Genomic DNA, 18,046 nt, shown 5'->3' on the forward strand with positions numbered 1-18,046 from the left:
CTCTTGATGAGCTTCAAGAGGTAATAATCGGGAAGGATCTTCCAACAATCTTGAAGGAGTTCCCAGAGATGTTTAGCACTTGTTGTCCTTTTGCCTTCACTCTGCCCTCCAGCTCACCACAAACCATCTCCATTGGGTTCAGGTCTGGTGACTGTGGAGGCCAGGTCACCTGGCATAGCACCCCATCACTCTCCTTCACTGGCATAGCACCCCATCACTTCAGCCCTTACACAGCCTGGAGGTGTGTTTGGGGTCATTGTCCTGTTGAAAAATAAATGATGGTCCAACTAAGCGCAAACCGGATTGAATAGCATGCCGCTGCAAGATGCTGTGGTAGCCATGCTGGTTCAGTATGCCTTCAATTTTGAATAAATCCCCAACAGTGTCACCAGCAAAGCACCCCCACACCTCCTCCTCCATGCTTTACGGTGGGAACCAGACCCAAAGATCTCAAATTTGGACTCATCAGACCAAAGCACAGATTTCCACTGGTCTAATGTCCATTCCTTGTGTTCTTTAGCCCAAAAAGCCTCTTCTGCTTGTTGCCTGTCCTTAGCAGTGGTTTCCTAGCAGCTATTTTACCATGAAGGCCTGCTGCACAAAGTCTCCTCTTAACAGTTGTTGTAGAGATGTGTCTGCTGCTAGAACTCTGTGTGGCATTGACCTTGGCTCTAATCTGAGCTGCTGTTAACCTGCGATTTCTGAGGCTGGTGACTCGGATAAACTTATCCTCAGAAGCAGAGGTGACTCTTGGTCTTCCTTCCCTGGGGCTGTCCTCATGTGAGCCAGTTTCTTTGTAGCGCTTGATGGTTTTTGTAACTGCACTTGGGAACACTTTCAAAGTTTTCCCAATTTTTCGGACTGACTGACCTTCATTTCTTACAGTAATGATGGCCACTTTTTCTTTACTTAGCTGCTTTTTTCTTGCCATAATACAAATTCTAACAGTCTATTCAGTAGGACTATCAGCTGTGTATCCACCAGACTTCTGCACAACACAACTGATGGTCCCAACCCCATTTAGAAGGCAAGAAATCCCACTTATTAAACCTGACGGCACACCTGTGAAGTGAAAACCATTCCCGGTGACTACCTCTTGAAGCTCATCAAGAGAATGCCAAGAGTGTGCAAAGCAGTCATCAAAGCAAAAGGTGGCTACTTTTAAAAACCTAGAATATAAGACATATTTTCAGTTGTTTCATACATTTTTAAGTAAATAATTCCACGTGTGTTAATTCATAGTTTTGATGCCTTCAGTGTGAATGTACAATTTTCATAGTCGTGAAAATACAGAAAAATCGTTAAATGAGAAGGTGTGTCCAAACTTTTGGTTTGTACTGTATCATGTATGTAATATACTGTAAATCAAGAAATAATGCAATGTCTGAAGTAAAAGAACATATTTACACTTGAAGAATCACTTTCAATTGTTGATATTTCTCTGTCTTAATAGCTGATTAATTGATAGCAGGTCAGACGCTCGTTCCAAAGTGAAGGAATTCACATCCGTGGAAGCCAATGATCTATTTCCCATGGATAGATGGAAAATCAGGGCTCGCAGTCGGATCATTTATGACTCTCAGGTCTATGTCCATTTCATAAAATCTGGAATCTGATTGGTTCCTATGGGCGGTAGCGCTGCTCATTACTTCACCGCCATGTGTCCTTTTTTCCCCCTGATATATGTCATTATACATATATACAAGTCTCTTCCCAGAATTCTACTTTAATTGCTTTTATGTCTCATTTTTGTCACCCAGAACGAGACTTTTGACTTCAGGTGTAATTGCTGCGTTCTGGAGAGTAACATATTTCATGCGACTGAGAGCGTTCTCTGATTTAATTAGAAGCTACGCCGCTCACAGAAGCTTTTCATGTTACACTGACTTTATACAATTTCATCAATTATATGGATAAATCAGTTTTTCTGTGATAGAAAAGGTGGGGTTAAATTAACTGCTTAATATATCTGGTTATCCGGACTAAAACATAGGAGGCGCCTCCAGCAAGGTATCATTGGCAGCGCCCACTTATCGCAATACTGTGTGACACTGATGCTTAGCGTTATGTAAAGTGTTTCAAGTACTGGATGGCGGTATTATTTAGGCCCACTTGTTCAATCAGACTCAGGAGGGCTTGAATAGATATTTTCACCATCTCATACACAGTTAAAGCATAAAGGTCTGAGAAAGTCATGTAGCCCCCTTCTCAGGAATATTTCCTAAAATTGATTTAACCCTAGTGGGCTTAAAGGGGCTAATCTAGTGATTAACCCCTTCCCCTTTTAAAGAAGTGCTGAACTTATGTATGTAGAAATGTTGGTTAAAAGGAAAACATGTCAGCTGTGTGTTTCTAGAACAGACAACGGGATGGGGCACATAGCACGAGTGCAGTGACAGAATGGAGCACGATGCGTGCAGTGATCTGTGTTGGGTCCATCTGTTCCACACTTGCTCACACTGACACCCTATGAAGCTCAGGTTAAAGCACCAGATTTGGAGCAGCAGTAATAATCATGAAAACTGATGCTCGGCACATGCATCGGCCATACATGCATTGTCCTTTTCATCCCCCTGTGGTTTAGCAATATGGATAATCTGTGATATGGTTACTTGTGTTGTGATACTGCCATATAAAGCTTGCTGCATTTGCCCATTCCAACACATCCAACTTCCACAACCAGTCTGAACAGTATAATTGTGACTGTCTGCAGTGGTCTCTAAGGGGTGGGACAGACTCCCTCATTACAGTACTCTAGGGAGTACTGTGGAACGCTGCAGCACTCTTTCCGCCACCCTCTTCTCCTCGCCTGGCTCATCTTGATTGACAGGTCTCTTCCTGTTAGCATATTTGGGCAGGGAGAAACCTAAGTAGCCTCGCAGTCGACTCCTGTCTCAATGCCTGTTTTTGAAACGTTATCACTGTAAAACATAGCTTTTGATACCAAGAGATCCTGTCCGGATTTCGTGTTTATTGCGCTCTAGGCAGCATGGAAAACTTAACACTTTGAGCACTTAATGTCGTATGTGCATAGAAATGAAAACCTCAATTTGTTTGGAATGTAGCAGGAGATAGAAGATATAAAGTTGCCTATGAATATAGCTTTCAAAAACCTGCATGTCCTCAAATGCGGTTTGGGGGGTTGATCTTACTAACAGATTCCCTTTATGTTCAGAGACTGCTGTATAAATCTGTATGTAGTGAGCTCCCTCTAGTGGTAGCTGTATAAATCTGTATGTAGTGAGCTCCCTCTAGCGGTGGCTGTATAAACCTATATGTAGTGAGCTCCCTCTAGCGGTGGCTGTATAAATCTGTATGTAGTGAGCTCCCTCTAGCGGTGGCTGTATAAATCTGTATGTAGTGAGCTCCCTCTAGTGGTGGCTGTATAAATCTGTATGTAGTAAGCTCCCTCTAGCGGTGGCTGTATAAATCTGTATGTAGTGAGCTCCCTCTAGCGGTGGCTGTATAAACCTATATGTAGTGAGCTCCCTCTAGCGGTGGCTGTATAAATCTGTTGTGAGCTCCCTCTAGCGGTGGCTGTATAAATCTGTATGTAGTGAGCTCCCTCTAGCAGTGGCTGTATAAATCTGTATGTAGTGAGCTCCCTCTAGCGGTGGCTGTATAAATCTGTATGTGGTGAGCTCCCTCTAGCGGTGGCTGTATAAACCTATATGTAGTGAGCTCCCTCTAGCGGTGGCTGTATAAATCTGTATGTAGTGAGCTCCCTCTAGTGGTGGCTGTATAAATCTGTATGTAGTGAGCTTCCTCTAGCGGTGGCTGTATAAATCTGTATGCACTTAGCTCCCCCTATTGGTAGCTATGTATATGACTTTCCCTTAATAGTGGCTGTATAAATCTGTATGTAGTGAGGTTCCCCTAGTGGTGGCTGTATAAATTTGTATGTATTGATCTCCAATTACTAGGTGCAAAATAAATCTGTTGGCAGTGAGCTCCGTCTAGTGGTGGCTGTATAAATTTGCATGTAGTAATCTCTCCCTAGTGGTGGCTGCATACCTCTATATGTAGGGAGCTTCCCCTAATGGTGGCTGCATAAATCTGTACGTAGTTGGCTCCATCTAATAGTAGCTATATAAATCTATATGCAGTAAGCTCCACGTAGTTGTGGCTGAATAAAGTTGTATGCAGTGAGCTCCCTCTAGTGGTTGCTGCATAAATGTATATGCAATGTGCTACTTGTAATGGTGGCTGTATAAATCTGTATGTAATGTACTCCCTCTAATGGTGACAGTAGAAATCTGTATGCAGTGATCTCTCTAGTGGTGGCTGAATTTAAATCTGTATGAAGTGAGCTCCCACTAGTGGTGGCTGTGTAAATCTGTATGTAGTGAGCTCCTTCTACTGGTGACTGTATAAATCTGTATATAAGGAGTTCCTTCTAGTGGTGGCTGTATAAATCTGTATGTAGTGAGCTTCCTCTAGTGGTGGCTGTATAAAACTGTATGTAGTGAGCTTCCTCTAGTGGTGGATGTATAAATCTGTATGTAGTGAGCTCCTTCTAGTGATGGCTATATAAATCTGTATGTAGTGAACTCTCCCAAGTGGTGGCTACATAAATCTGTATGTAGTGAGCTCCTCCTAATTATGGCTGTATAAATCTTTATATAATGAGCTCCGCCTAGTGGTGGCTGTATAAATCTCTTTGTAGTGATCTCCTTCTAGTAGTAGCTATATAAATCAGTATGTCGTGAGCTCTCCCTAGTGGTGGCTGTATAAATCTGTATGTGGAGAGCTCCCCCAAGTGGTGGCTGTACAGTGCCTACAAGTAGTATTCAACCCCCTGCAGATTTAGCAGGTTTACACATTTGGAATTAACTTGGCATTGTGACATTTGGACTGTAGATCAGCCTGGAAGTGTGAAATGCACTGCAGCAAAAAAGAATGTTATTTCTTTGTTTATTTTTTTTTTTTAAATTGTGAAAAGTCTTTTCAGAGGGTCATTTATTATTCAACCCCTCAACCCCCCAGAATTCTGTTGGTATTAAGAAGTAGTTCAGGCACAAAGAACAATGAGCTTCACATGTTTGGATTAATTATCTCTTTTTCCAGCCTTTTCTGACTATTTAAGACCCTCCCCAAACTTGTGAACAGCACTCATACATGGTCAACATGGGAAAGACAAAGGAGCATTCCAAGGCCATCAGAGACAAGATCGTGGAGGGTCACAAGGCTGGCAAGGGGTACAAAACCCTTTCCAAAGAGTTGGGCCTACCTGTCTCCACTGTTGGGAGCATCATCCGGAAGTGGAAGGCTTATGGAACTACTGTTAGCCTTCCACGGCCTGGACAGCCTTTGAAAGTTTCCTCCCGTGCCGAGGCCAGGCTTGTCCGAAGAGTCAAGGCTAACCCAAGGACAACAAGGAAGGAGCTCCGGGAAGATCTCATGGCAGTGGGGACATTGGTTTCAGTCAATACCATAAGTAACGTACTCCACCGCAATGGTCTCCGTTCCAGACGAGCCCGTAAGGTACCTTTACTTTCAAAGCGTCATGTCAAGGCTCGTCTACAGTTTGCTCATGATCACTTGGAGGACTCTGAGACTGACTGGTTCAAGGTTCTCTGGTCTGATGAGACCAAGATCGAGATCTTTGGTGCCAACCACACGTGACGTTTGGAGACTGGATGGCACTACATACGACCCCAAGAATACCATCCCTACAGTCAAGCATGGTGGTGGCAGCATCATGCTGTGGGGCTGTTTCTCAGCCAAGGGGCCTGGCCATCTGGTCCTCATCCATGGGAAGATGGATAGCACGGCCTACCTGGAGATTTTGGCCAAGAACCTCCGCTCCTCCATCAAGGATCTTAAGATGGGTCGTCATTTCATCTTCCAACAAGACAATGACCCAAAGCACACAGCCAAGAAAACCAGAGCCTGGTTCAAGAGGCAAAAAATCAAGGTGTTGCAGTGGCCTAGTCAGTCTCCTGACCTTAACCCAATTGAAAACTTGTGGAAGGAGCTCAAGATTAAAGTCCACATGAGACACCCAAAGAACCTAGATAACTTGGAGAAGATCTGCATGGAGGAGTGGGCCAAGATAACTCCAGAGACCTGTGCCGGCCTGATCAGGTCTTATAAAAGATGATTATTAGCTGTAATTGCAAACAAAGGTTATTCCACAAAATATTAAACCTAGGGGTTGAATAATAATTGACCCACACTTTTATGTTTAAAATTTATAAAAATTTAACTGAGCAACAAAACTTTTTGGTTTGTAAGATTTATGCATTTGTTAATAAATCCTGCTCTTGTTTGAAGTTTGAAGGCTCTAACTTATTTGCATCTTATTAAACCTGCTAAATCTGCAGGGGGTTGAATACTACTTGTAGGCACTGTATATAAATCTGTATGTTGTGAGCTCCTTCTAGTGGTGGCTATAGAAACCTGTATGTAGTGAGCTCCCCCTAGTGGTGGCTGTGTAAATCTGTATGTATTGAGCTCCTCCTAGTGGTGGCTGTGTAAATCTGTATGTAGTGAGCGCCTCCTAGTGGTGGCTATATAAAACTGTATGAAGTGAGCTCCTCTTAGTGGTGGCTGTATAAATCTGTATGTAGTGAGCTCCTTCTAGTGGTGATTGTATAAATCTGTATGTAGTGAGCTTCCTCTAGTGGTGGCTGTATAAAACTGTATGTAGTGAGCTCCCCTAGTGGTGGCTGTATAAATCTATATGCAGTGAGCTCCCTCAAGTGGTTGCTATATAAATCTGTATGTAGTGAGCTCCTCCAAGTGGTGGCTGTATATATCTGTATGTAGTGCGCTCCCTCTAGTGGTGACTGTATATAAATCTGTATGTAGTGAGCTCCCCTAGTGGCGGTTGTATAAACCTTTATGTAGTGAGCTCCCCCCTATGGTGACTGTATATAAATCTGTATGTAGTAAGGTCCCTCTAGTGGTGAATGTATATAAATCCATATGTAGTGAGCTCCCCCTGTGGCGACTGTATATAAATCTGTATGTAGTGAGCTCCCTCTAGTGATTGCAGTATAAATCTGTATGTAGTGTGCTCTCTCTAATGGTGGCTGTATAAATTTGTATGCATTAAGCTCCTCTTATTGTTTGCTGCAGGCATCCACAATTGTATAACCTAACTTTATGGTTATGTAAAGTGAGTATGTGAGCTGTTTAAAAAAAAACCTAAGCTCTAAACCCTACAAAGCTATATTATGGAATTAAAAAGTGCAGAATATTAGACATAGATATTAAATGATGCGAATGAGAAATATTTAAATTGTCAACCTATAGAATGTAAACCTATACATCCCCTGTAATATGCCATTGAATGTTTCTAGGAGGTTGTCCCTTTAAGGAGAGTGTATGATGAAATTCAGGTAGAACTTTGATGTGATTAGGCTAGAATAACAGAACATGTTGTAGGATTCCATTATTCAGGATTCATTATGATCACAGTTATCTGTCTTTTTGATATTACGTATACATTTTTAATGGCAACTTTTTAAACTAGGAAGAGATATCTGCGGGCAGGATTTTAATGGGCAGCAGCCGGTTGAAATTGGCATTTTATCAGTGCGAAGACTTTGATAAGGATTGGGTTCATATCTGCCCCTTCCCTGACTGATCAGACAGAAATTCAGATAATAAATTGCTAGGATGTCACTCCGCGCTCTATTTTACATCAGCTATAAATAAGTCTCACTATAACTTATGATGGCATTATGAGAATGATGAAGTCTGAACATTTTCACTAGCTCTTTAACTCTCGGTGCATCCTCAAAAAGTCCTAATTTAATAAAAGGGTCTGCTTTGTGGATAAATGCCCTTTAAAGGAGTTGTCTCCTGTGTTTGCAGAATGTCATCACTCCTTTGCCCCCCAGCTTCCTGTTTACTGGGGGTAGTGTGCTCTTGATGATTGACAGTTCAGGCCAGCGGCATGGCTGAGCCACTGGTCCATACGTTGAGCTCTCTCATGCTGGTAAGGCTTGATTCACATTGCGTTAATGGCAATCTGCTGACGGCATCCGTTACATAGCGGCACTAACGCTATGTAACGGATGCGTTAGCGCACCCATTGACTGCCATTATGTAGAGCATCGCTAACGCATGTCATAATCGGCATGCGTTAGTGATGTGCCGTCATTCTGTGACGGATCCTCGGACGCAGTCTGCAGCGTTTTTGGGTCCGTCACCGCTAGCACAGATAGAGCATCTGCGCTAGCGCGATCGCATAAACGCGATCATTTTCGGCACTTGCGTTAACGCAGTCCGTTAGCGTATGCGTTGAACGGACTGCACTTAACGCAATGTGAACGTAGCCTAACAGAGTTAGCTTTGCCTCTGCATCTTCGGAGAAGCACTTATGCAGGCTAAATCCAGCGATCCGGCCACCTTCAGAGCAGCTCTTGCAAGTGCTGCCGTACCTGCATACACCGGCCACCTCAGCAGTCTTATCAGCGGTGATCAGTCTCCTAGGCAACAAGCGAAGCACTTGCAAGCTTTTTACTATAAAGCATGCTCAGAAGCTGGCCGGATCGCTGAATCTGTCAGTGCCGTCACACTTCTCCGGTACTAACCTAGGCAATGAGATGTAAACTATATAACTAAAACTCTCCATTCTTGAAAAGGGGCATAATTTTTTAACGAGACGCAAATTGTAAAGTTGCTTGTTTCATAAGCACTTTGCAATTTTACCCATTTCAGAAGATGAGACAACCCCTTTAAACTAATACAACAAGTCATCGGCCATCATGAACATGAATATTAGTAGTTAACCGGGAAATGTAGGTATTATTTTCGTGTCGCCCCTTTCACGCCATGTCCTGTCTCTTCTAGTGGCCATGCCTTTTGGATGTATCAGTGTCCGCAATGAGAAAACATATAACTGTTTCTCGGATATCACAGACAAGTATGAGATTGGCCAGCTCCTCTGTGCGTGAGTATTAACGCTTTTGGCAACTTTCTTGCCCCCGTTAGACGGGCAGGTTTAGCATTGTATGTGTACTGACTATACCTTACCTGTACTTAATAGGAAGGAGTTTTGTGAAATATGCCTCGCCCGAGAGATGCAGACTGACCGTGTCTTTGTCTGTAAAAAGTTTCTGAAAAAAGATGGCCGAAAAGTCAGGAGAGCAGCAAAGAATGAGATCATGATCCTGAAAATGTAAGTAAACAGCTATGTACTGTTTATGTGCTATTCACGTGCTTTGAAGGCACAGCTATGATTAGTGCCTCCAGCTTAGCTCCAAAGTCTGTTGGAGTCTGGGGATGTCTGAAATACTCTTCCAGCTTCACCAGAACCGATCTGGTGCCCCAGATAATGCATGGGGGCCTCCCTACTCTCCTCCTGTTTTCTGTGTATGGGGAAAGTTGGGAGAGATGGTCGATGGTTCAGCCAACAACTGGTCAGCTAAACTCCAAAGTCCCTGGCCAACACAAGGACCTTGTTGCTCTCCCCCAAGCTATGCCCCTGACATTTAGGCCAAGCAATACCTATTGACCCATAAGTGATTTAGGCATAATAAGTTGTTTAGCAAACCATATAAGAGGAGGCTACAAAGAGCGTCTGCGTCTCTGGAGGACCCAACACATCTGTGCATTAAACATAGAGCATATTGATTTTAATGGTTACCGTATAATGCTTAGTTTCTCCTGGGGCAGCACTGATGGAAAACTGAACATTTGTTGACAGGTTTACTTGCAGATTAGAGGTGATTGATGGGGTCCCGGCAGAAGAACACACTGTGATTAGCGTATATTCAGGAGATCCTTCTAACAAAAAAGGGCTTGTAAACGGTGGAAAACCACTTACTCTCTTGGGGTACTAACAAACATATTAACAAGTGTCCAATCATGGAGGTATACATTGAGGGGTACAGCCGATGTGTGCCATAGTTATAGCCATAGGTCATCACACGTTCTTCATAAATGTTGTAAGAAGTATAACATGGTCTACGCTTTTTTTAAAGGGATGGCTTTGAATAGAATAATGTAAGAAACAACAATATTACTAAAACTGGAAAGAAGTCATATTGACGAAAAACAGCCAGACGGAGGCTATAAGGACCCATTTTGACCTATCTGGATTCCCAAGGCATACACTCCAAACACAAAGCAAATTCCGCCTTCATGGTTGTAACTGTAGGATAAACTGTAAGCTGAGAGAAGAAAAAAAAACCAAAAACACCATCTTTGATTTTTCTCAAGTCAATATATAAGGACTTGATTGGATTACGGTCAATAAGAAGCTGGGCTGCATCATAATGAGTCACTGGAGTCCCCTGAGTTGGTGGCTATGAATCTCATAAGCCTTCCAGCTTTAATAACGTCGCGCCATCTTCTCCCAGAGAGCAGGTTTATTGAGATTATTGTTTTCTTTTTTAAATGCCTCTTTCAGGAAGGAAGAAGAAGTCATGTGGACTGCACCAGGCCGTCTTGGCATCAATCTCTTTAAGACCAGAAGTCCCAGAAATTTCGAGCTCCAAAGGTTCCAAAGTTAGAAATGTTAAATGACCCCTCTCTGGGACTTCTAGTGTTAAGACCAGGCTGGTTTTTTCTGTCTGTGATTTACACCAGGTTACATTGGAGGCTTTGTTGCAGTTTCCGTTGTTTTTTTGGCATCATGCAGCGCTACTTTTGTGGTTGGCAGCCCAGACACCTCAGAGGAACCTGACAGACTCCAACATAAGTCTATGGGGTCCATGGGCGCTTCTGGTGCCCGTCATGCTACTGATCCGTAATGGTGTTGTGGCTTTCATTATAAATGGAAATAGCAGCCAACTTTCCCCAGAAACAATTTAAGTGTTAGCACACAAGTTCCCCAAAATTTCCATTTTTACATTCCTTGATTAAATATACTTCATTAATTTTTTTTATTTTTTATTTCATTCATTGTTTTCACCTCTATTCAGACTCAAATCTGCATTGATAATTCCAGAGAGAAGTGCATTTTGGGAGTTTAGGAATACGTTACACAGTTAAAGCTGTTACATGTTTGCCAGTGGGACTGGCGATATCTGTTGTCTGTTTGGCAACGCAACAAAAAAAAATTGTTTTTTTTCACTTTGGGTGTGAACAGAGAAGAAGACCAAATCATTGTCCAACTATTTATCCCACCACGATGCCATCTGCAAGCGCTTACTAAGGTCTGTACTCTTAATGCTTGTGTTAGAGGTTGGGTTTTCTATTTGGGTTTCTGGTAATTGAGCGCCTGAGGACTTTTCCCATTTTTTTTTTGCCTTTAGAAAATTTACAGTCAAATTCTCTGAGGACTGGTACATATTTATAAGTATTACTCCAAAACAGGGTAATCAATCAAACCCAGAGCAGCTAGAAAACCCATTAATATTTTACTCTATTCTGGCTCCCGTCGTCTGTTTTCTATTTGGGGGAAGTAATCTTGGCTATTTGCCTGCCCACAAATGTTTCCTCCTTACATCTACTACTTGCTGGTTTGTGTTTTCACTTAATGCATCAGTGTATTCTATATTTCTAAATGTCCCACAATTATTTTTTTCCGGCATCTAAAAGGGAATTAACTCCACTTTCAAAACTAACGTAGCTAGAGAAAGTTTCCAAAAACTAATTTTTCTATCTGTCTTCGCGCACCTCCCTGTAGTGAGGATCTGTTTTCATCCTGAGCCTCCTCTTTCACTAATAGAATTCCTGAATCACAGTGAAGCCTGACACTAACCTGGGAAAGGCAGAGAAACATATAACTCCAGTGTCATATGCTGGTGGGGTGGTGGGGTGCGGGGCGGTAGCAGCGGGCGAGGCACTTATCTCCTCATTTTACACCCCAGCATGCTACATGAAAATGTGGGTCCTGGCTGAGTGTTGGTGTTGTGAGGGCCTTGTGCCCGTGCAGGCCGCCTGCGCCTGGTGTTAGGTGGCCAGGACCCTAGGTTCTGCAGTTCAATAAAGGAGACTCACGTTCTATAACACAGTCATTACTGAATAGTAACTTGGTAAGGGTTATGTACAAGGAGTAGAGGGTAAAAAGTCTTAGAATCATAGAATGGTAGAGTTGGAAGGGACTTCCTGGGTCATCTGGTCCAACCCCCTGTTCAAAGCAGGATTCACTAAATCATCCCAAGATGTCTGTCCAGCCTCTATTTGAAGATTTCCATTGAAGGAGAACTCACCACCTCTCGTGGCAGCCTATTCCACTCATTGATCAACCTATCTGTCAAAAAGTTATGGAAGTTTCCTTCACATTATAAAGCATTTTCATTTACACAGTATACTTCCTTTGTAGTCTACTCCAGGGCTGGTGTAGCACACTGTTTTGCCCTACTTCATCACAGCCTAGCTTGTCGCCACAGTCCTGATTAGCAACTCGCTCGCTCAGCGGTTCCTCATCCTATTTCTTCCACTACTGGCAACCTAGATCTACCATTCTGGACCCCCACTAGTTCCACAAACTCAGTCTTATTCAGGTCTGTTACTTTTGGTGATTCACAAGCTCATTGTTTCTCTTGACACGTCGTCCTATCCAAGGATCCCTTTTCTGGAAGGCCACACTGTCTCATCAGTTACTTAATGATATCACTACTCCCTTGTCCCTTAAGTCTCTTTTCCTCGGTAGTTCACCCAAAACGGCAGCATTGCTCACAGACCCTTCCTACTACTAGTTGAACTTGACACTATCCAGCTAAATACAGGAAGCAGTCACTGGCCATAACACTAAACCATTACCACTATGGGCTAGACCCAAACATTAACCCCATCTTACCCTAATGTCATTACATAACTACACTCAACTACCTTATACTATCTATCTTATGTCCTAAGCCCTAAACTATATGTCCCTACATTACCTCTTTTATATCCTATGCATATCTGTTAAAGGACGAGTTTTTCAACTAAAAATACTAAACTTACAGTTATCAAAGGAGGAACGCTCCCTGCACCTCTATTGAGGTTTGATTTTAACTATTAACGCTGAACTTGATTATTAATAATTAATATCCACTTACTATGCCTCAACGTTATCTTTTCCTTATATACTAACTGAGACAAAATAGTGTATCAATAAAGCATATTCATTACACACACAAGTCTACAGTCTATTACATACATATATATTTATGCCCAAGCAAACGACTATAAAGAGATATATATATATATATATATACACACACACACACACACACACACACACACGCTACAACTCTAATACAGTAATATCACAACAATATCACACAGTCAAAGCCCACAATTAACCGCCCGAATTACCCAAATCACACATGCAATATCAGCCCTCCTACCTATGCCTCACTATCACTAAGGCCTAGTAAGCAACAGGTTACAGTTATACTCAGCCATGTAGTCCTCATGTTGTCCAGGAATCAAGAGAGAGCCAAGCACATGTCTTGTCTATTTATGTCCAGCTAAAAAGAGGTGTGTCCAGCATCAGGTGTGTGGGGATGATGTCACATTATATTGTCCACTAAGATACATCCCCTCAATCCTGAATGAAACCTGTTTTGCCAGCACATGGCAGCTTTGTTTTACAGCAAGCTGGAGGAGAGGACCTCTTAGAACACATGTGGGGGGATGATATATAGATATATACACAACTATACACATCTCTATATAAAGATGTACATTTTGGGGCACTTTCCTTCTACAATAACCATATCTCAATACATTACAAAACATTCACATGACCACAATATATACAAAGGCACAGGACATAATACACATAACTCAATTGGTGTCTTCAGGGGTAGGAACATGACAGTCCAGTCCACCATGCTTACATTCCTCCCCTCTTTTACAATGGTTGTCCTCAATCATTCGGGTACTTGGAAGACACCAATGTACATAAAACTCAGTCTCTTTCTGGAGAAACCGAGATTCTTCTCCTTGGTGGGTTGGGACCCCGGAACCAAGAGTTCAAGTTCTTTAAAGGGCCCACAGGCAAACACAACAACCTTCCCAAAAGTTCAGGGCCGCAGTAATTCCAACCTAGCAACAGTCCTCCCAGGTCAACATTGACCCTGCTCCGTCAAGACCCGCAAGCCATCTGCACCATGATTTCAACCCAGTATCACGACTCAGCTGTCAGGTGATCCGGGCTCCTTGTCTATCCCTACAACTAGGGGGCGCCCTTGCTTGCCGTATTCCCTGGGATACTTTTGAACGTGAGGACGCTGGGGCTGCCACCCTTGCTTTATCTCCTGAGTTAGCCCTCTTCTGTTCTCTTCTCCCACCCAGGGAAGAGGGGCGCTGCTGTGCACCACAGTGCACCAACCCGACAAACACAAACAAGGAGGTAACTGAAAATACCAGACATACAAATATTCACTCACATATAACAGAGGAATGCACCGGAGAGTGGAGGATGGGGAAAAAAACAAAGTTAGATGAAGGAAGGGAATTACCACACTTACAAATCAATAGTCACAGACAACTCCTCTAAAACTCCTCATATGAACACCTGTCCTCCTAAGCCATGCTGCAAATGCTATCTCTGACATGGGTATAAATCAGGACCCAGATTATATAGAGATGGCAGTGGCTAACTGAGCTCAGCTGGGAACTGAGAGTTTCCAACATGGCCGATTAACCTCTGTTCTGCCAAAAGAAATACACGCCATTAAAAAGGAGAAGTGCTTCTTCTCAGCACAGGAGTAGGAGCATTCACACACTGCGGTCTTCTGGCTCCTCTCTGTCACAGTAACCCCGTGACACCTGGTTTGGCCTTCGGGTCGTCCATTCGTCCTTCCCCCAAACATTGGTCCTCGTGACCAAGACACAGTCCTTCTTGGGGCAGAGTCCACATCGAAGGGTGTAGAACACTCTTGCGGCCCTATGATACCCAAATAAGGGGGAGGGGAATAATAAACATGGGAAGCAACTAAATCTTTGGCCAACCGCGGTCAACAGCAAGGAGTCCAGAACAAATGTGCAACAGCATCTGACTCCGTTTACTTCAAGAAGATCCCTTCCTATTCTTCTCTTGAAGGATCTGAATGTGACCCCATTCCTCCAAACACATGTCATGAGTAAGCTGAGGTTTCCGATGTATGAACATTCACAAATGCCCCAGCCATGACCTGGAACACCACCAACCCATGAGCCTGTTAGGGAATCTCCCAGTATTCTGTGGTTGGGGCTCCAGAGTGGCCAACCTCAAAGTCCTCCCTTCCAGTCACTCTCCGCTCTCCACCACAGTCCCACAAAGCCCAATTCATCTCAAACCACACAGACCACATACCATTCACGGTGACCATCCATTTTCAGAACCAAGACCTGTGCACCTGCCATGAGGTCACACAGCTCTTGCAGAGTGTTTTCTGTGCTCACCATTCTTCTCTCCACATAGATATAATAGTTAGTTCCAAATTCCTGAATTAACCCATGACCCCGATGGAAGTCATACTTAGTGACTATACCTCGGGAGGCCAGGTCTCGGTAACGATTGGCCAGGGGACCCGTCAGCACCGTGCCACCTTCCCTCAGCTACTGACCAGCTTAGACCCCTCAGGTTGTTGGCGAGCCATTGAATTCTCACTCTTCTCTTCTTGGTCCACACTTTACTGGGCAGATCCTCTCCTTCCACTTCGTTCTGCGACAATGTTCACTCCCTTGTTTAGGTGGGCACTTTTGGTTGTGGTATTTCGCTCTGCAGGAGTGCCTGATGACAGGTTTGGACTCCGCTTTGCGCCTTTTTGCCCCTGGCTCGCCCACGAAGGGCGGATCCATCTCACCATTTTGCACCACTCACCGCCATCTTAGACAGTTCAACAGTCGCCATCTTCCCCGCCACCCAAGTCTTCTTTCTGCACGGTCCTCACAGATGCAAAACTCGATCTTGCTGGCTAAGCCAAGTGTAGCATGGACGATGCACTCATCTCCTCCTTTTAATCCCCGGCACTCTACATGAAAGTGTGGGTCCTGGCTGGGTGTTGGTGCTGTGAAGACCACAGTTCAACAAAGGAGTCTCCCGTTCTATAACACAGTCTTTACTGAACAGTAACTTGGTAAGGGTTATGTATAAGGGGTAGCGGGTACAAAGTCTTAAGGAAGTTTCCTTCACAGTATAAAGCATTTTCATTCATACAGTTTCCTTCCTCTGTAGTCTACTCCAAGGGCGGTGAAGCACACTATTTCGCCCTACTTCGTCACAGCCTAGCTTTTTGCCACAGTCCTGATCAGTAAGTGTCTCTACCTGCCCAGCAGCTCCACGTCCTATTTGTTCCTCTGCTAGTGACCTGGATCTACCACACTGGTACCCCACTAGTCCCACAAACTCATTCCTGTTTAGGTCCGTTACCTATGGCATTTTGCAAACTCAGGGTTTCTTGTGATGCGTCGTCCTAACCAAGGACCCTTTTTCTGGAAGGCCACTCTGTCTAACCAGTTACTTCAGGATCTTGCTACTCCCTTGTCACTTAAGTCATTTTCCCTGGTAGTTCACACAACACTAAACCCCTCCCACTATGGGCTTGGCCTAACACTAAACACCTCTCACTTTGGGCTAGTCCCAAACATTAATCATATCTTACTCTAAATGTCATTAACTAACTATACTCAACTACCTTATACTGCCTATTTTATGTTCTAAGCGCTAAAATATACATCCCTACATTATCTTATACATTATGCATAACCATATCACATTACAAGACAATTCACATGACACAATACATACAAATTATAAGGAGAAAGACCTGCACACTGTCCTATCAAAAAAATGTGTGCTTGAGGAAGGAACTCGCGGTCCAGACTTTTTGAAGAAGGAACCTAAGCACCACAAAAGAAAATGTAGGTCTTGCTGCAGTGATAGTTTATTTTGATCCGGCAAAGAGTAAAAAACACATACAGTCTAACATTTAGACAGGAAGCGGTCTTTGTCTAGCACATCTGTTGCGGGTGCAGGTAGGCAGAAATCTAGTCGAGCAATAAAGTAAATCTCTTTCAGGTAAAGGACCTGTGAGGAGGAGGAGCCGGCAATCAGGAAATTTCAGCAAGCAAGGTATAAGCAGGGTATAGGAGATCTTACGATTCACATTATGGCTCTACTAGCTTTCTGCCTAAATGCACCTGCAACAAATGTCCTTGACAAAGACCGCTTCTTGTCGAAACGTTGGACCATGTCTGTTTTGACTCATTGCCAGATGAAAATAAACAATCACTGCAGCAAGACCTACAGTTTCACTTTCTTTTGTGGTGCATAGGTTCCTTGCACAACAATATATATAAAGACGCAGGACATAATACACATAAGGCAACTGGTGTCTTCAGGGCTAGGAACGTGACAGTCCTTTCCACCACTCTTACAGTGGAAAGCTAGGTGACAATCTATGTTGCGTATAATGGTTGCAGTTGGTTAAGACTAAGATCAAGATACAAAGAAATGGGCAAATTCTTCATCTTGTCTTCGTTTAGTTCCCGCTTTACTATAATTCTCCTCTTTCCAGAAACCTTAGATGAATTATCCTAGAAGCGTTAAAAATAATTTTATTTCTGCCACTGTAAACAGATTTATTAAGCTCTGAGTCCCTAGACATAGGCACATGCATTTTGCAGGCTGCTAGAAGAACTGAACGCAGAGGTTATATCATTTACAGGCCACAACAATGAAAAGGTGTTTAAATAATGCAATATAAGTCAAATAAAAATGCGTTTACATCAGGGCGAACATAACTTCAGCACAAAGAATCCACAGTTTCAACAACATAGGGATCTTGTCAGCACATTGTCACATGTGGCAGTAGTGGTATGGACATATGGGCAGTTGTCCTCCAAAAAAAAATAATATTTTTTTTCTAGAGATCCAATGTGGCAGTCATGACAAATCTACTGTAGAGGTTGTATGTAAATCAATCTAGAACTGCACTGGGGGCGTGTCTTTGCACTTGGAAGAAGATCCAATGCAATGCCACGCCCCACTGCACTCTCACCCTTATTAGTTTACGACTTCTCTACTAGATTTCTTGTGACTGACATATTGAATATATACAAAAAGGTGTAATTTCGTTCAGAAAACAAGCACCTAGATATAACAACATGTTCTCTATTTGAAAGTTTTTCAGCAAGCTTTCATGGTTAACTATTTCTGGGAAAA

At 43.2% G+C, this 18,046-nt stretch overlaps 1 protein-coding gene across 1 annotated transcript in view; it reads left to right on the top strand.

The window, feature by feature from the left end:
- Positions 1–18,046, top strand: part of LOC138662346 (caM kinase-like vesicle-associated protein) — a 161,231-nt gene that overhangs the window by 100,748 nt on the left and 42,437 nt on the right. The window contains exons 2-3 of the mRNA XM_069747855.1: positions 8,806–8,905; positions 9,002–9,133. Of these exons, the coding sequence (XP_069603956.1) occupies positions 8,811–8,905; positions 9,002–9,133 (227 nt within the window). The 5' untranslated portion in view covers positions 8,806–8,810. The remainder of the gene's footprint in view (positions 1–8,805; positions 8,906–9,001; positions 9,134–18,046) is intronic.

The sequence above is a fragment of the Ranitomeya imitator genome, chromosome 2 (assembly GCF_032444005.1).
Source record: "Ranitomeya imitator isolate aRanImi1 chromosome 2, aRanImi1.pri, whole genome shotgun sequence".
NCBI lineage: Eukaryota > Metazoa > Chordata > Amphibia > Anura > Dendrobatidae > Ranitomeya > Ranitomeya imitator.